We start from the raw sequence: 19,133 nt of genomic DNA on the forward strand, positions 1-19,133 counted from the left end.
GGCCATTCAGATTTGGAGTACGGCACTGTTCAGTCAATGCAGTCAAGGCCATTGTTCGAGGTGACGCCAAGTGGGAACCTCTGCATATTCCCACACCAAAGGTGGTGACCAACATTAAGCAATATCGTATTCCAGGGGGCCATTCAGAAATTACTGAAACGATCCAGGAATTACTCCGAGTTGGCATACTCGAACCGACTGTGAGCCCATTCAATAGCCCGGTGTGGCCTGTCAAAACCTGATGGTTCCTGGCGATGACGGTAGATTATCGGGCTTGAATAAGGTGGCTCCACCTTTAACTGCAGCAGTGCCGGACATTGTTACTATTGTGGAGAGACTTTCTTCTTCTGCTGGGCGTACCATGCAGTTTTGGACTTGCCAAATGCTTTCTTGTCCATACCTGTAGCAGAAGAGAGTAGGGCTCAATTTGCATTTACCTGGGAGGAGGCAATATACCTTTCAGGTACTTCCACAAGGATATCTACACAGCCCAACTCTTTGCCACGGGCTGGTGGCCAGAGACCTGGCTAAGTTGCAGTTAAATAAAGTGACTGTATTCCATTATATTGATGATGTCCTGATTACAGGAGAAAAACCGGATGTGGACATTGCATTGAAAACAGTGATTGAACACCTTCAGAACCGAGGGTGGGCTATAAATGAGAATAAAACACAACAGGGAACATCAGTGAAATTCCTGGGTATGATATGGAATGGAGCAAAAAGAGAAATACCTGCATCGGCCCTAGAAAGTATCCAAAAGATTGCAGTCCCAAAAACAAAACAACAGGCACAAGCCTTTTTGGGAGCAATGGGCTTTTGGAGAGCATTTGTACCACATCTTGGACAAATTTTACGACCTATTCACTATGTGACTAGGAAAAAATGTGATTTCCAGTGGGGTCCTAAACAGCAGATGGCCTTCGAGGAGGCGAAGAAAGCCTTACAACAGAGTGTGGGACTGGGTCCAATAGACCCACAGCAACCTTTTATTTTAGAAGTGACTGTTGCTAATAATGTCATGTGTCATGTCCTGGGGATTGTGGCAGAAAAATGATGTGGGAAAGAAAAGACCACTAGGATTTTGGTCTAAATCCCTGACCGGAGCACAGACTAGATATAGCCCTCTCGAACAGCATGTACTGACTGTATATACTGCCTTGATCCATGTAGAGGGGCTGACCAAACAACAGACGGTGACAGTGAAAGTAGATTACCCAATCCAGGGGTGGTTACGAGACAATACTCTAATGAAAACATTAATAGCACAGTCTTCGACTGTACAAAAATGGAAATGGTACTTGCAAGAAAGAGCCAATATCGTGCCTGGAGTTTCCCAGGTGCAGCAACAGTTGGCTGGCCTGGTAATATTGAATGATGCTGATACAACAGAGCAACAACGGTATGAACTTCCAAAATCACCAATACTTGAGGCATCACCATTTGATAAGTTGGACATGGAGAAAAGGAAATGTGCATGGTTTACTGATGGTTCTGCAAAGATTGGATCAAATGGCAGAACTTGGACTGCGGTAGCTTATTGCCCACAAACAGAGACTGTATTGTTTGATGAAGGAACCGCTGGTTCAAATAATCAAGCAGAATTACGAGCTGTTGCTTTAGTGATTAATAATTTATCACTTGGAGATGAAGCATATATCTACACTGATAGCTGGGCAGTTTATAAAGGCCTAACAGCTTGGTTACCTGCTTGGCAGCAACAAGATTGGAAAATCCATGGTAGACCCTTGTGGGGAGGGTCAGAAGATTGGCAGCAAATCTGGGAAAAGGCACAACAATGCCAGATTAGTGTCGGACATGTGGATGCTCATGCATCACCTGTGACAGAGGAAAGAAGGCATAACCAGCAAGTAGATAAAATGGCTGCAGTACGTACTGTTGAGGAGAATCCTGAGGATATCAGCATGGCCAGGTGGGCCCACGATCGAAGTGGACATTTGGGAAGAGATGCTACGATGGAATGGGCACGGAGACATGGTATGCAACTCAGTAAAGATGTACTGATAGATGTCATAAAACAATGTGAAATTTGTCAAAGAAATAAACGAAAGCAACTGCAATCAGAAGCATGTGGACACATACATAGAGGCAGTCGTTCAGCTCAGATCTGGCAGGTAGATTTTATTGGTCCCTTGCCATTGGATCAAAATCAACAATATTGCCTAACCATGGTGGACACTTATTCGGGGTTATTAATGATTTCCATCTAAAAAAGCAAACCAACAAGCAGTACTGAGGGGACTGCATAAACTATGCATAACATATGGGACTCCTGTTGAAATACAAAGTGACCAAGGCAGTCATTTTACAGGAGCAGAAGTCCAAGAATGGGCAAAAGAAAATGGAGTTCGATGGGTGCTGCACATACCATATCACCCCAGGCTGCTGGTTTGATTGAAAGATACAATGGACTTCTTAAAGAACAGATTCGTAAAAATACAAGTGATGGAACTTTGCGAGGATGGGCAAAAGTATTGGAACAAGCCGTAAGTCAGTTAAACAACAGACCTCGGAAACATCAAGGTACTCCCCTGCAAATGCATATGAATGATATCCGATCAGACTGCTGTACTTTAAAACTGGAAAGACTGAATCCAGATGCCATATATCCCATGCTAACAAACATTGATCAAACTCGGCTCTGGCTATGTGCATTGACTGAGCAAAGAGTACCAGCACAGGATACTGTGTTAGTTAAGACAGGTTGGAAGCTGTTTCTCCCAGAAAAATGGCACTGGGGACAAAAAGGATTGTTGGGAGAAAATTGGGAAGCTTTCATGCTATGGGAACCAGAACAAGAGGTGATAGTAAAGGTCATCAATTTAGATAACAGAACACAAACTGTGAAAAAGGGGTTACCTTTAGTAGAAATTTATATACATCAGGATGCTGTCATCCTACTACAGGACTGTGACACTAGCCCAAGTAAATGGTTGGGGATGAGGGTAGTAATAACCACACCCCAGCAACCAAATGAGCGTGGAACTGTGATCTGTGATGGACCTGGTGATACTGTTTTGGTGTTACTTGATTCTGCTAAACAACCATTATATTTTCCCCTCCATAGATTGTTGCCATTGTTTGGGAAGACACCAACTCTTACCAGCGAAGACACCTAGATGGACCATATGAGTGTCATGACCCTATTCCCCTGTTTAGTGAGGAAGACGTGGCTAATTTGACAGGGGATTGTGACTTCTACTGGAAGCTGGGAGAAGCGTTGTTTGCAGTGACTACCAAACCCACTCTGACATGGAATTTGACCAGCACAGAATACATCAGAACTGTTTGTAGATTAAACTGTGACAGACATCCAGAGGAATGCACTGCCAATCCTGCTGGGGGCTTATATCAGAGACTGAATGAATCAGGATTTTCTCTGGCCGAGTCTCCATTAGATTCTTCCTGCATAGCCGAATTTCAAAGGGAAAACAACACTGCAGAAACCAAATCTCCAAACTTGGAGATATATGCTATGGACAACAGTTCAACTGTATTTGATGGTTTAGGACATATAGTAAGATACACAAGAGGATGTAAAACTGTAAGTAGTGCGAGAATTGTTCAGCATGTTAAAATGATAATTAATATGACAGCAGTAGATATTACTACTAAACATTCACAATGCAAGTCCACCAACTTATGGCCAATTAACTCCCTACACTTGAAATATAGGCATTACCGATATAGAAGAAACAAACGTGATGTCACGGGAATAATGGGAACTGCCTTGGGAGCAGTTGGGACAGGTACAGGATTTCTGAATAGCATAGACATTGACACCTTGAGAGGTAATTAAGCCGTTTAGGTGAAGACCTAAACATGGCTTTTAAGCTCTTAGCTGATCATGATCCAGAGCTCGGTCAAAGAACCGTTGATAGTGTTATAACTCAAACTGTCATGTGGAGATGGATTGATCATGCTAATATGTATACAGAACAGGTTCTAAATAACCTTACTAAAGGATTAAATCAGAGCTTTTGCATTTTGTCCCAATTGGCTGCCAATCAGCAGTACCTGCAATTCATTCAGGTTTGGGGGGCAAAACGACCAAACCATTGGCAAAATGAGTTGCAATTGTATAATTGGTTGAAACCATTAGATTTTGCATGTGAAAATGATTCTTGCATATTGATCTTTGATTATCTTGCTAGTAAAAAGGGAACAAAACAGGTTTGTCCATTTGTAGCATTGCCTCTGCAATTCGGAAATAATTGGTGGGTGCCTCAGATAGAATCTAACCTCATTGATTATAATGATGTTCCCATTGATTTAGCAGGATGTGAGGCCTGGCCCCAGGGGTGGGTGTGCATGCTAATTAACAGAAAGCCTCATCCATGTTTACATAATGGGACTGGAGAATGTATTTGGCATAGATATATAGTGAATGGGACAGACATTTATCAACTCAATGATACCACAGCCTGTGTAGTATCCTCCTGTAAGCTGGCTTGGAGTGATGGAACAATCACAGACAGTGGAGCACATTGTAAAAGTAATGTACATGCAATCATTGATTTTTGCACCGAGGAATTGATTAGATTGGCTAGATGGATGGACATCACATTAAATGCTAGCATAGAACCATTACACACTTTTCAATGGCCATCTCTAGTCCACCCAGACTTTAAACAGATTAAGCAGGAAGGGCAAGCTGTATTGCTCCTGCTAAATAAGACTTTACATGATGCGTCAAACTGTAATTAAAATGATTAAAGACAAAGGTACCATTCTTAAAATTGCAAATGAAATTCAAGATATAACTGTTTCACATTGGTATGATGTTTTATGTGGTCACCAAAGGCTTCTGTTTGGTTTAATCTGCTTTTACACCCTTTGTTGTTGACCACAATAATTTCAGTGTTGTTCTGCTTAATTTCTTGCTGCATTTATTGTAAGGTCATGAATAAGTACAGGAAAATGTTGTCAATTTTGCTCATTATTAGGAACACACAGCAATCATTGCTTGACGCAAGGGGTGGCCTGTGACGGATCCACACAGTCTACCTGAATTTTAATGCCTCAAGCTATTGAACTGCTGTGTGTGTGTGTGTGTGCTTGATGTTAGATAGGTTATGCTGCTAATTAAGTAATGACATGATATGCTGCTAATTAAGTAATGACATGATATGCTGCTAATTAAATAATGACATGACATGCTGCTAATTAGGTTAATACATGATATACTGTTTTATATCATGAATAAATATATGAAACCTGAAAGAATCATGCTTCAAAGGCAGGCCTTGCACACTGATATTGGTATAACTGAACTCCAGTTAACCTTTGAAGTTGTTTGTCAGCTTAAAAGATGTTTACCAAAAGATGGGGATTTCAAAGAGGAACTAAATCACAAGTTTGTGGGCTAACTGTCTTCTGAAAGGAAGAAGTAATGTATAAAACTAGACATTATATCACGAGTTTGTGGGCCAACTGCCCTCTGAAATGAGGAAGTAATGTATAAAAGTAGAAGATATTACGGGACTTGTTGACAACTTAGGAAATGATTTGTAATGTTCTAAGATATTTTGATCAGCTCATGATCAAACTGGTGATCTGAGTGTCATCAACCAACAGTTTATGATTAAACTGTTGGCCTAGGTGTCATCAAGCGGACTCACTGACCCTATGGCATATTTTACCTATAAAAGGCTCAGAGGCTGTCAATAGATTGGAACTCATCATCATCCGGATCTGATTGAAACAAGAGCCTGAACTGAGCATACAGCATTGCCTGCCAGTGTCGGCCCTGTCTTGACTGAACAGATAGCTGTACTGAATAGGTTTGGAGTCCCCCTATCAGTGGCAAAGATGATATTCTTAATGCATATGCTTGTAAGTACATGATTTAATAGTTATTTTATGTGATAGGTTATAGGATAGATTTTGCATGTTAATGTGATAGGTTATAGGATAGATTTTGCATGTTAATGTGATAGGTTATAGGATAGATTTTGCATGTTAATGTGATAGGTTATAGGTTAGATTTTGCATGTTGACTAGTCAATTGTTTATTATTGTCACAACCTTAATTGTTAAAAGCTTCAAAATAAAATTGCTAAGTTTGAGCCTTGGTCTCTTGTGTCATCTCTAATACTGTATTAACCACAGAATTTAGTAATCTGACTAGAACACTGGTGTTATCTGACTAAAATAAATTATTAAGAGTAGAGGCATCAATTTTGGAGTTGTTCTTGCATTTTTGAAGTGAGGAGGTGTCAGAGAAGACTGACTCACCAGATTATTGTAGGAGTGAGTTCAGTGTGCGCCATATGATTAAAAAAAATATATAAAGGCCCATAGCTAAGATGACAACTATTATGAAATACCAAACTCCATCAACGTTTCAGTGCCCTGCGCTGCAAGCAATCACCAAATCAAGCTCGAAGTTGGGACGTCACCTAATTCAAATAATCTGTTTAGTAGGCGAACACAGCGGAAGAATGATGAATGCCTAAATCAAGGAGGATACCCCCTTGGGAGCGTTTCCTTTTCCATTGCATATCATGCCCAAGTTACTTTTCACAGTATCTTCAAGTTGGAAAATACAATGTATGATTCACAGGAGATCAGACTGTGACAGAAGGTTGGTGGGTTGCATGTACATTAAGCTTTCGAGCACCCTGGTGAAGTGACTTAGTAAATAACACATTCCTACACTGTCAATTGAACTACGTCAGGGGATACCTTGACAGCCTCTTGGCTAGGTTCTTATTTTCCACCAGTCACAATTAGGCAAACTTCTGGAAGTACTTGCATGTTGGAATGCAAACACACCAATTCCAACATGATACATGCACACCTTTAAAACATGTGGCGACAACATATGCTGGACTTGCAAAAGTAGACGTGTCCTCAAAGCCTGCTAAGTTCACTTCCTCACCATGAAGAGCTACTTTGTCCAAATCACAAATCAGCAATGTGTATCTGAAACCTATATTGTTAACAAGTAAAATATATATATATATATATATATATATATATATATATATATATATATATATATATATATATAAGCTCAACTTACATTTAAAGCTAGATGGAGGGGGGGGTTCCCACCCCCACCCATAGCTAGGATGAATGGAGGAATACTCTTTGCCTATCAAGATGTTACCCACCAATAGATCAACTGATATGAACAGGCTCCCCCCAGCTTGTTGATGCACCAAAACACTGACATAGTTTGTCAGAACTGCAAAGGTCCCCAGAGGAAGGCAGTCCTGAAAGGCTTGCAATGTGAGAAGGACTGCCCTCATCTCCAGTACACTTATGTGCAATTTAGTCGGGTCTATATCAGAACACTGAACATTCAAAATGTTGAGTGTTCTAATATCGACCCGTTTTCAGCAAACACTGAAAATATCGAAGAAGCAGAAACCAAATTTTTTCCTAGGGAAAGAATTTAGTTGCCCGTTTCTGTTGCTTCGGTATTTTCAGCACTCTGGTGGAAAGTTACGGGTCGGGTTCAGGTAAGTGTGCGATTGTGTGGATGTGAGGGGTAGGTGAGTTTGGGTTAGGATGCAGGTGAGGTGACTGTACTATAGTGACGGACCTTAGGGTTAGGGTTTGGGTTAAGGTAAGCGGAAAGTTAGTGGTGTATGTATAGTTTAGTGTAGGGTTAGGTGTAAGAGTTTAGGTGTATGTGTGTGGATTGCCATTTGTTTGGTGTGCTTGTGTTGTGTGTACGTGTTTTGGAACAGCAAATTTTTTCCCTAGGAAAACATTTGCTGTTCTGACTGTTCGATGTTTTGAATTTTCGATTGATAGGGTTTGATATTAGAACACTCGACGTTTTGAATGTTCGGTGTTCTAATATAAACCCAATTTGGTCTTTGTCTGTACCACATGCCTTGGACCACATTTGCCTGAAAATGCCCTCCGCACTCAAACAGGGAGGCATCTATGGTCAATGTGGCCATAAGAGGGGAAAGAATGAAGGGTCTGCTGAGATGGAGGTTGTCTGTAAGGATCCACCATTGCAGATGATGCCTGCAAATCAGAGAAGGCCTGACTAGGGCTGACAATGGATGGCACCAAATAAACCACTCAACCGCTAGGGTCCACTGGAAAACGTGCATAAAACACCTAGCTAAGGGCACTAGAAGAATGGCAGCTGGCATGCATCCCAGGACCACGAGCACCAGTCGAGCTGCTGGCGTTGGGGTGTCTAGTAAAGGTTGAACTTTCTGTCTCAAGAATCTTACTCTCTGGGAAGGTAGCGCAGCTATCTGTGTGATTGTGTTCAATTGTGTCCCTATGAATTTGCTATCCTGTACAGGAGTCAGCTTGGATTTTGCCATGTTCACTGCAATTCTCAGGTGATGGAACGGGTGCAGAAACCTGAATAGCCTGAAGTAGTTGATGCCTTGTGGATGCTGTTAGTAGTCAATTGCCCAGGTAAGAAAACACCTGGAATCCTTGAAGATGGAGGTGAGCTGCAACCACTGCCATGCATTTGGTGAACACCCAGAGGGTAGTGGTGAGACCAAAGGGCAGTGCTCTCAACTGACAATGACTGGCCCCCAGCCTGAAGCACAGATATCTTCTGCAGCACCTATCTATTTTGATATGATAGTACACGTCCTGGTGGTCTACGGTAGAAACTTCCTTAATCAGATCTCTCTGAAGTCATGTGAAATGTGCCAGGTAATTCAATGCTCTCAGTGTAAATGTGGCTGAGACAAACACATGCTTCCCATGCCTGTCCAAAGCCTGAGACTCCTTGTTCGGGGGGGGGGTGAACAGTGGAGCTCTGTTTGGCCAACTCCTCCTTTGTGGCTGCCGACACAACAATGACATCAACCAGGACACCTTTACTCCAAAAGGGGCGATCCTTGGGGGGGGGGGGGCTAAGATATTTGTTTGTGCATTTGGGAATTGGCTCCATAGTGTCAGGCTCCTTCCAAGCCCAGTGGATGATCAGGTCAATGAGCTGGTCCGCCAAAGGGGGTCACCCAGGATGTAGATGGTCCTATCCCAAATGCCTCCAGGAACACTGACTCCTCTGAGGAAGGGAGTTGGGAGGACAAGCCACCCTTTTGTTTCAGCATTTCTAAGATATCCCTGAAAGAGATATCATCAGGTAGAGATCGGGGGACCTTTCCCCCCTCACTGCAGTCAGTGTCCTTTGTCAACGATTTCAAATGGGAGTCCAGCTGCTTCCTCTTGCACTGGCGGTTCTGAGGACCCTCCTCCGTGGGTACTCAAGAGAGGACTTGGAAGACAGCAGGACTCCTTTCTGACAGGTAGGCTGGAGGCTCTTCCATGAGGGGCTGACCATGGATCAGAGGGATGAGAGCAAAGCCCTGATCCACAAGGGATCAGGAAGGGCCTGGCAGAAGAAGGACCATATCTCAAGGTATGCAGAATGCTCTCTCTACTAACCTAGAATGCTGACAGTGCTAAGAGAACCTACTCCCCACCCCAAGCAATAAAGCCACCAAGGAAGAGTTCATCTTGAATCTGACACCTTCAGAAGGCACCGGCCCCAGAACTGTCAAAGGCTGAGGCCCCCAAAGGAAGGGACAGCTCCAAAAAGGTCGGAGATAGCACCAACCTCGAGAACTCGGCGCCAATGTGTCTGACCTGGGGACTTGATCTGCTCTGATGGAATCGGGGTCGAGCAAGTCAGGGACACTGTCAGTGTCGAGGAAAGGCATACTCCTCACTTCGAAGCTGGTCCACTCAGAAGTGTCAGGCCCTGCATCTCCGTAGCCAAAGATCGGATGAAGAGACGGCTGCGGTATTAGGGTCCGAGTTCTCACAGAACCAGCATGGGTCGGAGAAGATAAGATCCCCAGCTGGATCTGGACTTTGAGAAAACTCATCATCATCCAATCCATATCAGAGTGGGACAGCGGAGAGGGTCTAGAGGAAAGAGAGGAATGGTTTGACCAAACAGGCAACAAGCTGGGTTGGACAGTCTGAACAGTTGAGTGAGATTTACTCCATCAATGAGTATGGCTCCAGGACCTCTGATCTGGGCAAGGTTGACCCAGAGTCCACTCCACGGAAGACGAGTTGTGGATCCGTATGGTCTCCAATGGCTCCAACTGACTGCTTGGACCTGAGGTCTCAGGGTCTAGCAAAGAGGTTTGCTTGGCCGACACCAGTTCCACTGGATCCGAGGGCCCTCTTGATCTGGAGAGAAGTGAGCAGGAGGGATCAGACAGCCTTCCTGCACTTCCCTGGAGCAGAAGCCATTGTCCCTGGAATAATAGAGGGGGCACGCTTTTTTTAGGGACAGGGGTCTGGGCTCCAGAAGTTGGAAGAAGCCCTCTCAAAATAAGTTTACTGTGCCAGTCTGCGAGGGCCTGAGAACTGAAATCCAAGCAGATATGGCACTGTAACTCCTAGTGTGCCAGACCCAGCCAATACATGCACCTCTTATAGGCATCCGATTGGGGAATCTTATGCCCAACAAGAGGCGCACCTCTTAAAGTCAGGTTTGTTAGGCTTGTCAAACATGCTAGCTATAGCGCGCGTGCACACAAGCACAACTCACACAAGCACACTAAGCTTATGCCCTACTAACAACAACTAAAAGATACAGGGAAAGGTTTTTTTTTTATATATATAGCAAAAGAGAAAAATAAACAGGTAAATAGAAGAGACAGACGGAAGGCTGGAAAGGACCCTAACACCAGCAAAAACTCAAACGACAGTAAAAAATACCTTAAAAGGTGGGGAGAAGTTAACTCTACAAATAAAAAAAGGCAACAGATTAACTATGAGGGAAAAAGAGCCAATTAAAATTACAAAATTTTCACTTATCTGAAAGGAGGCTCGGAATTGCATTTGTGCTGGAAGGCGGCAAACTCAATCTGGGGGTTTGAAGAGGAGTGAGGTGTTTGAGGCTTGGATCGTATGTCTGGAAGAAATGGCCGAGTTGGATCCGGGGACGAATCTGAAGACCCATTCATGACGGATAATGAAATGGAAAACCGTCAGATCTAGAAAATTTAAAAGGACTGCATAACCTGGATGTCTGGGCTTGCATTTGGGACAGTTATTGCCATACACCACTTCAACAGTCTCTGCAGTTCTTCAGAATCACAATTATCAAAGTCACCACAGGCACTCATAAAAGAACAAGCTATGACACTTTTGACTGCTCATTTCCCTGTAGTTTTGACTTTAACATATTTGGTCTTGTACAAATCTGTGACTTCTGTACAGCTTACCATTTTCCCCATAAAGACAGGATCTTAGTTAATCAGCTTTATCAACAACTACAGCTTTATCCAAGTGGCTTTCTCATTGTTTCTAGGGTCCTACATTGTCTTCACCCTGTTAATTTGGTAATCTTTTGCAGTTTCTATCAAGTTCTATTTCTTCCTCTGATAACTTCTTTCCAAAACCTCCTTTTTTGTGTTGACCTTCTGACATCACTAATAAAGCTGAAATGGTTAAATCTTAGAATTTTTTTCTTAAAAAGCCATGGCAATGGTAAGCACAAAGCAAAAGCATAAACATTTTTGCAACAGACCAGACATTTACAAATATCCACATGGAAGTAAACAGCAGATGTAAAATTAGTTTGGGCATTGCCATAGATGTTGTCAAGAGTAGATTAATTTCCAACTTTATTAGTATATAGAGGCACACCTCGCCAATCCTTACAAATATTCAGCACAAATTCTCAAAACTATGCATCTATCTACAAATGTGTTATTAACTAACCCGACAAATACAAATTGTATGCTTTGCGCAAACCTACAAAAGCTTATTGCATTAACATAATGTTGGCTTAATGACTATAAAAAGGAATTCCATTCCTAAAGTAACTGAACAAAAATATGTAGTGCCAACGCTAGACCCAGTCCTTAATTTTAAAATCTCATACTGACAAGAAAACTACCAAAGTTCTCTCCCAACTATAATTATGCTATCACATCTCACCTTTTCAACCCTTTTGCTAGAAAATCCATAGACAAAAATGTCCTGTTGCCTAAACTGGAACACGACTTATCCCTAACTGCTCTACAACCCCTTCAAAACACCCCAAAGCTGCAAACTGCTGAGAGTAAGACATGTAAATATGCACTACTTGCAGAACAAAAGTGCATCACTGCTCCAAATTAAAGTTGACTGGTTTCTGATCACTAGCAGAGCTACTTCTTCTAAGTACTGTACTATACTATTCAATCTAATGCACATGGGCTACTGCTGCCCATATCTGATAACCAAGCTATACCGTAGGGAATAAAACTACTCCCTGAGAGGCACTCAATATCCTTATCTGACCCTAGATAGGCCATGTTGTAAATTAGCCATTGGTGAAAAGGCTTTTTCCAGTCTACAACCAGCACTGTGCAGCAAATTACTAGCAGACGTTAAAGGTATTAAAACACTGGTTGCATTCAAGAAATCTCCTTTTCAAAGAAGCTGGGAGCAAGAGTTTCCATGTTACTGGTTAAACCATGACTATCACCAGAGTTAAGTAACGTAACCTATGTAAGTTGTACCCTAAAGTACAGTTGTAGCACGTGCTTACTCTGTCTCCTTGTATATACTGTAAGTATAGCAAATATACTCGAATGTGCTCTAATTTTGGGGGACACCTTTCTACACTTTACACAAACTGTATTATGACCTACAAGTCCTTACTACACATGTAAGGGACACCTGTACAGCCTTGAGCTTATAGTAATCCTCCTTTATTTAATTATGGACTGCATTCTTGTTTTAATCAATGCTGCATGCTTCTTTATTAACTCTGAACCTTGGCAGCCAGGTCATGGCTGAAAAGGGTCTCCGAACCAGCTCACCAACCTGGTAACCAAACTGCAAAATAAATACATTTGTTAAAAAGACTACATACAGTTGCACCTTCCTGTATCAGCAGCAAAGAGCACATAGAGGTGAGAATCACCCGAGGCATCTATGCATGATGACAATGTGGCAACGTCGGTGGACAGAAGGAAACACCTACAGAAGGGAAAACAATGGTAACCAGTGGAATGGATCCATTACTAGCAATTCTTTGCAATTTAGGATGAACATTGTTGCATGTCTGACAGAACCAGGGCAGTTTACTACTGTAGCAACAGAAACAGTCACATCATCTGCACTAACACACAAAGTGGCACCATCTATAACAGTTAGAACTTTAGCGACAATCGTGTCCACAACAAGCGCGGAATCAACAACATAAGGGGTGCTTCCATTATACCACCCTCCATCACAGTACTGTCATCATCTTTTCCTAGCAGTGCTGGCAAAATCACTACCTTGTTGCTCAACGTAACCATTTTTAGCACAATGCTAAGCAGCAAGTCATCTGCAGTCACTGACAAAGGCAATGAAATGGAGATCAAAGGTGAGTACGGCTCACTCAATTCCTACTTCTTGTTTCCGGTGAGCCAGCTTTGGCTGCTTTGATTCTAGGATTTTGTGATACTGTGCTGCCCATGCAAACTTTAATTGCTTTATCTTTGTGTATACTTGTCTTTAAAGAGAATGTAGCCTATGGGCATTTTGAGAGTCACAACCATGTTTTGGTTATTTCTACTACAGCCAGCATGTTGGTGACCCCCGCCCCACCATCCTTTGAGTAAAACTGCAAGTGGCTGGACCTTTTTGCTGTGTTCTGAACATGATCAGTATGCAACAAGTGAGCTGACTGCTACACTTTTGCTAACCACACAGGTAGATGCAGTGTTCTTTCTGGACAGATATATGCCTTGGCGACTATTTCTCGTTTCATAATTGGTCATTTAAGTGTACAGCAGCTCTTGCTATCATATTACATATAAAATGCCAAGTAGTTGCACGCTTTTGTGTGCACGTACCTTTGGAAACGTCATGCAGTGTGCATTTCAACATGCTATAATTTTTCCCTGCTTTGGGTTCATTCTTTGTAAACAGAGACCAAATCCAACAGATGTCTTGCTAGGATACACAGGCCCAATGCGAGTCAGATTGGAATGGCTTGTGTATATTATATTACACATGTCTGCAAAGTATGCTGTGTGCAGTCACAGCGAGTTATGGGTCCTTCTATGTATATGAAAACTGTCTCAGTAGACAAGCACATGTGCAATGCAAAGTCTCACTGTGCACCCTATGCTTTGTTGTGTGTGTGTGTGTGTGTGTGTGTGTGTGTGTGTGTGTGTGTGTGTGTGTGTGTGTGTGTGTGTGTGTGTGTGTGTGTGTGTGTGTCTGCACATGCGCAGATAATCTGCAATTAGATGTGGTATGGCAGTAGTAGTGTTTGGTTCCACTAACAGGTTAGTGGTATAAATGCAGACTGCTTTACCTTTCCATATTCTACTTCTTATTAAAAAAGTAACCTTACAATTTGTACAGCAGGATTTGAAATTTCCTCACCTTTCATATTATGTCCGATTTGGCATAATTAATTTAAACAGATGTTTTTGTATTATTTTGAAGACTGCAAAATTATTGTTCTTAAAATGTTTTTGTGATACTTTGGAGCTTTTCCCCCTGGGCTTCCACTGAAATCGTCACAGAGTTTCCCAGGAATCAAATTTTCAATAAATAAATAAATGACATTGGTGAGTATTTTATAAGTAGGAAGTTCTAAATGCAGGTGAAATGATTAGTTTTAATTTAGTAAGAAATGCTGCACTAGCCTCTTCAAATGTTAAGTTTGTAACTAGTGAGGAACACAATCTTGCTACATAAAATGAGCAGAAAGGCTCTCCCAGGTTAATACAAGATTTAGTGATAGTCTGAGCAGTGGCATGTTTGACTATGGATGCCAGACAAGAAACAGCATGACTTCTGGTCTAGTTTGCCTGCCACCCAAGAGATTGTGTCCTGTTTCTGACCCAAGTCCATCTTAACTGGGGTAAGGTGATGTGTCCTGCTCCACTGCTCTCGATGGTTCCTTGATGACAGAAAGATTTTTATTTTTATGTAGATATCTTTGTGCAACACTCTTCCATCATAAGATGCAAGTCCATTTCCACATAACACAGTGCTTGTGCTCTTTGCGACTAACCTAAAGGGTAATGAAGTGACAAAACTTTGTCATCCACCCCATGCAAAGTCATTCATATGGACGAAAAACACTGACGTGATATCACTGGTCCCCTCCAGCCAGAAGAACATAGTGATGTCTCCCTCCTGACTTTAAAATTATGTATTCACTTTGTTATACCAGCACAGCAAAGTGCCTGCCAGACCACGAACACACTTCTTGATATTTATTTATTTTTTTACAAAGTTTCTTTGCAGGAACACCCCCACCTAGTGAATATGTAATTATTCAAAAACTGTTGTCAATTACAATCAAAACATCTTGAGTTTTCCAGCTTAACTCATTACATCCGAGTAACGCTTCTAGGTGCATCTGCAGTTAACTCCTACTGACGCCAGTAGGAATCAAATATTGCACGTTCATATATGCAACAATAATTCCAAAACTATGCTATGTACAATTTTTTTATAGATTTGAGCTTAAAACTTACACAACAGCAAACTCAACTGCATTAATATTAGACCTAGGTCTAGTGCAGGTAAATAGATATTAACTCTTGTTTTTATTATATTATTTTATATAGATATAATTTCTAAATTATTCTAAATATCAAAACAACCAAGTAACACAGACAGAACTCCTTAGCCTCACATGAAAGCTCTCAGCTAGATGAATAAAATGCAATTGGCAGTATGTGTGTAAGTTGAGTGGTTGCTGAGATAATATATGTTGTTTACAAAATATTACAAATGTAATAGTTACTGTGTTTACTGTGACTTATAAAATTCGGTTTAAGACCAAGAACCTAAAGAATACTACCTCTATAAAAAAAGATTGTGCTGAAGGGTTTTGCCATTTATACTTCTTTCATAACCCCTATGGTTCCAGGGATATGAACATTTGTTTGAAATGTGAGGACATAATTTGACTCTGTAAAAATGCTTGGGCTCTACCCATTGGAAGTTACAGTGCAAACTTCCTGAGCTCCACTGCAGTGAATGAGTAACACATTCTATTTTGCTGATTCAAATGATACGTCCCTCAGTAAGAAGTACGTGTGTTTATCTGTGTGAATAGCTTCTGCAAGTGAAATGAAAAGCAGACCCTTCTCTACCTGCAGTACTTGCAAAGTACAACAGTTTTAAACTCTTTCTCTTCTTGGTGTCATCCAGTAACTTTACCATGCTTCCCTTACAATTTCAGGTGTATGTTGCACCTCACTGGTTCTGCCCACAAATCTTATGGCTTGACCATTTTCGATACTACCTCACTGCAGCATCTGTGGTGGTTTCATTTCACTGACAACAAATTCTTCCTTTGTCACTTTAAAACATTCATTCTCATCTGCACTTCCATGGATTAGTTCTGGGAAGTGTCGACTTAAAAACAGTTATTTCTACCAATGTACTGGTATTCCACTTCAGTTTTTATGTTTCACAGACATGAATGATGTACCTTTAAACAAATGCTGCCATATCTCACAAACTACCCATCATGGCCAGTGACAAACCTAGGCTCTTACTATTGTGTGCCTTCAGGCCTTTTACTGTACACTTTTTCTCAAACTTCAAACGATTCATTTGTGAAGTTGTTTCTGTAATGCTCTCCAAATTCTGCCAGAACATTCAGCCTCAGCAAATGCTCTCTTTGATGTATGCATCATTGAAATAGCCTCCCACTGTTATTTACTCTGTGGTTCATTCTAAATCTGGCATTTTATTAAGGTTCTCAACCAAACACAAGTTGAGACAAACAACGACCATAGATATTGTGCACTGTACTTTTTCCCCATTAAACTACAAAACTTGGGGACAGCACACCACCATGGTGCACTCACACCTCTGAATCAAGGTCTCCTTAGAACTTAGTGATATACCAATTGGGAGAGTTTAAGCTGCCCCACAGGACCAGCAAGCAGGCTGCTCCTTACCTCTCAGATCTTGTCACTGGAGAATGGATGGGCCAGCAGAACTTCAAAGGCAGGAACGCAGGCCTTAGGGTTCTCACCTATCAGGAAGTGCCCAGCCCCAGTCCCACAGAGCAAATAGCCTGAGTGGGTGTCAGTAGTGGAACCGTTTGGTGAGGTCCTACATGCGGGGGGACCCAAGGTGACAGGGATTTAGGCAGTTTGAGTGTTTTATCGATATAGTGTATTGCTGCCTATTGTGTGAAAACAGCCACATTATTGATGACAGCAACGGTCAAGTTCTGAACAACTGTGCCACAAGTGCAGAAATATGGTGAGCCCAAGGAGACGGCCTTGCTTGAGCAAATAGCACACTATATTACACAACACAGGCAGTGGATATCCTTGAATGCAGAACTTCTCAACTTTGTTGCTGAATGGTGATAGGAGGGGAAGGTGAACTCAATCAAGGACTCATCAAGCAAACAGACAAAAAAAATGCAGGTTTCATTAAAAAAAAAAAAAAAATCAGAAAATGCAACACTTCCCTGCCTTTTCATAATGCAGACTGAATTATTCCATTCCGTGCAAACAAATATCTAATGAAAATTATACAGCCATTTATTTTTGGTCAGCAGCAGTATAACTGGTTTACTAAACATCTTTAAGTAAATAAGGTAAAGTTACCAAAGTTAAATCATGGGCTGCCTAACAATTCGGGGTAAAGTAAAGTTTTTGTTCAAAACTTCAAAAATGCCATTACAGCAGACAAAACAAATGCATGTAAGCAGGTGGCAGCAATTATGTCACAATGTACTCTTACCCGTTTTACAATATCGCTGTAGCCAAAGTCTGCAGTACTACAGTCAATTACGTCAGTAACTGGCAGCAAAGGTTAACACTTTCACAAATCACAGGAAGAAAGGAATTCAGGACTAAACTTTACAAAGGAAAAAATACGCTTTTCTTGCTAGCACTCTGAAAATTATACTAAAAGTTATACTCAATCAGAAGCAAGCAAACTACTGAGATCTTACCTTGGAACTCTCTTAACTTAGCTGCTCGCAATTCAGCCTGCTTCCTGTCTTCCTCAGGCTCATAGAATATTCCCTCATTTGCATCAGTACACCTGGACAAAAAGTACAGAAGGCAGCATTCCTTTGTTAATGCTTTTAAGTAAAAACAATCACTATTGTGCTTAATGAAAAAAAAGAATACATACTTTTTTGGAGTTAATGCTAGAAAAAAATATTTCAGTATAGCAAAATATATGTAAAGGCACATTACCTTTCTACAGCTTCCCAGATGTGCTCCATCCAGGTGTTTCTCTCTTCTTTTGAGTTAGTGTGAACTTCATACATTTCTGGACCTTCTAATGCACTAATAAGGAACATTGCCTTTTCCACATTAGCCACCTCTCTCACAATTAGTCTCTGCAATGATATGACAGGTGGCTTCGAATCCTGTAAAATGAGGGATACACAACTGCTGAACTCAGTCAAGGAAAATAAGTTACTGCAAACACTCAAGTCATCTTAATATCTGTATCAAAAACAGTCTTAAAACAACAGACAAAAGTTATGGAAAAACTCAAATGCTCCAAGCACACACTCCCACCTACCCATCTCATACTCAGATAAATGACATTGCGTTGACCATTTGTACTAAGCCATGCTTTTGTCTAAATACTGGTGCCATCTTCCTTTTTATGTCTGCAATACTACTGCTGTGTCCCACAAGTATGCCATTTGCTGAAGTAATAGAGTCAGCCTTAAGGGTTCTGGAGTTCCTACAAAGACTAACAGAACTAGGGCACACAAAACTTGGTTGATGGAAAGTGGGAATAATACGTGAAGAGCTACTGACCTAGGTTCACTTAATGGGCAGGGTGCTAGAGGTTGTCCACAAAAGTTGTAAATGACCAGGGTGGTATGGGTGTCCACCCATGCTACTACAAACCTGTGTTCAACTGCTGGTAGTTAAAATACAGGAAAGCAGTAAATGGTAATATATCAATTAAGTGCATCAGCCTAAAGGCACATCTATGAAGGAGAGTGACAGAACACAGGACAGAGCAAAGGAGTGAGTCAAGAACAACAGGGTAATGCCTCTGAGGATCTAAATCAAACAGAAGAGTGGGATATACAGAGCTCTAGAAGAACACAGAAGAATGGATAAGTCAGTCAGTACAAGACTCCGCCAGAGAGGAAAGAACTATGACTATGATCCTGATCAAGGTGGGGGTGGGAGTCATGGATG

General features: G+C 41.5%; 1 protein-coding gene and 1 long non-coding RNA gene across 2 annotated transcripts in view; one reads left to right on the plus strand and one right to left on the minus strand.

Annotated features, from left to right (window-relative positions):
* The window catches only part of ARHGEF18 (Rho/Rac guanine nucleotide exchange factor 18), a 2,448,098-nt gene that overhangs the window by 427,520 nt on the left and 2,001,445 nt on the right, over positions 1 to 19,133 (minus strand). The window contains exons 23-24 of the mRNA XM_044090748.1: positions 18,162 to 18,337; positions 17,912 to 18,003 (exon numbers count right to left, since the gene is read on the minus strand). Of these exons, the coding sequence (XP_043946683.1) occupies positions 17,912 to 18,003; positions 18,162 to 18,337 (268 nt within the window). The remainder of the gene's footprint in view (positions 1 to 17,911; positions 18,004 to 18,161; positions 18,338 to 19,133) is intronic.
* On the plus strand, positions 5,703 to 6,089 carry LOC122817682. Its single transcript, XR_006367315.1, has 2 exons — positions 5,703 to 5,892; positions 5,927 to 6,089. It is a non-coding gene; the product is annotated as an uncharacterized LOC122817682 (long non-coding RNA).

This window comes from Protopterus annectens, chromosome 13.part0 (assembly GCF_019279795.1).
Source record: "Protopterus annectens isolate FY-2018-M chromosome 13.part0, PAN1.0, whole genome shotgun sequence".
NCBI lineage: Eukaryota > Metazoa > Chordata > Ceratodontiformes > Protopteridae > Protopterus > Protopterus annectens.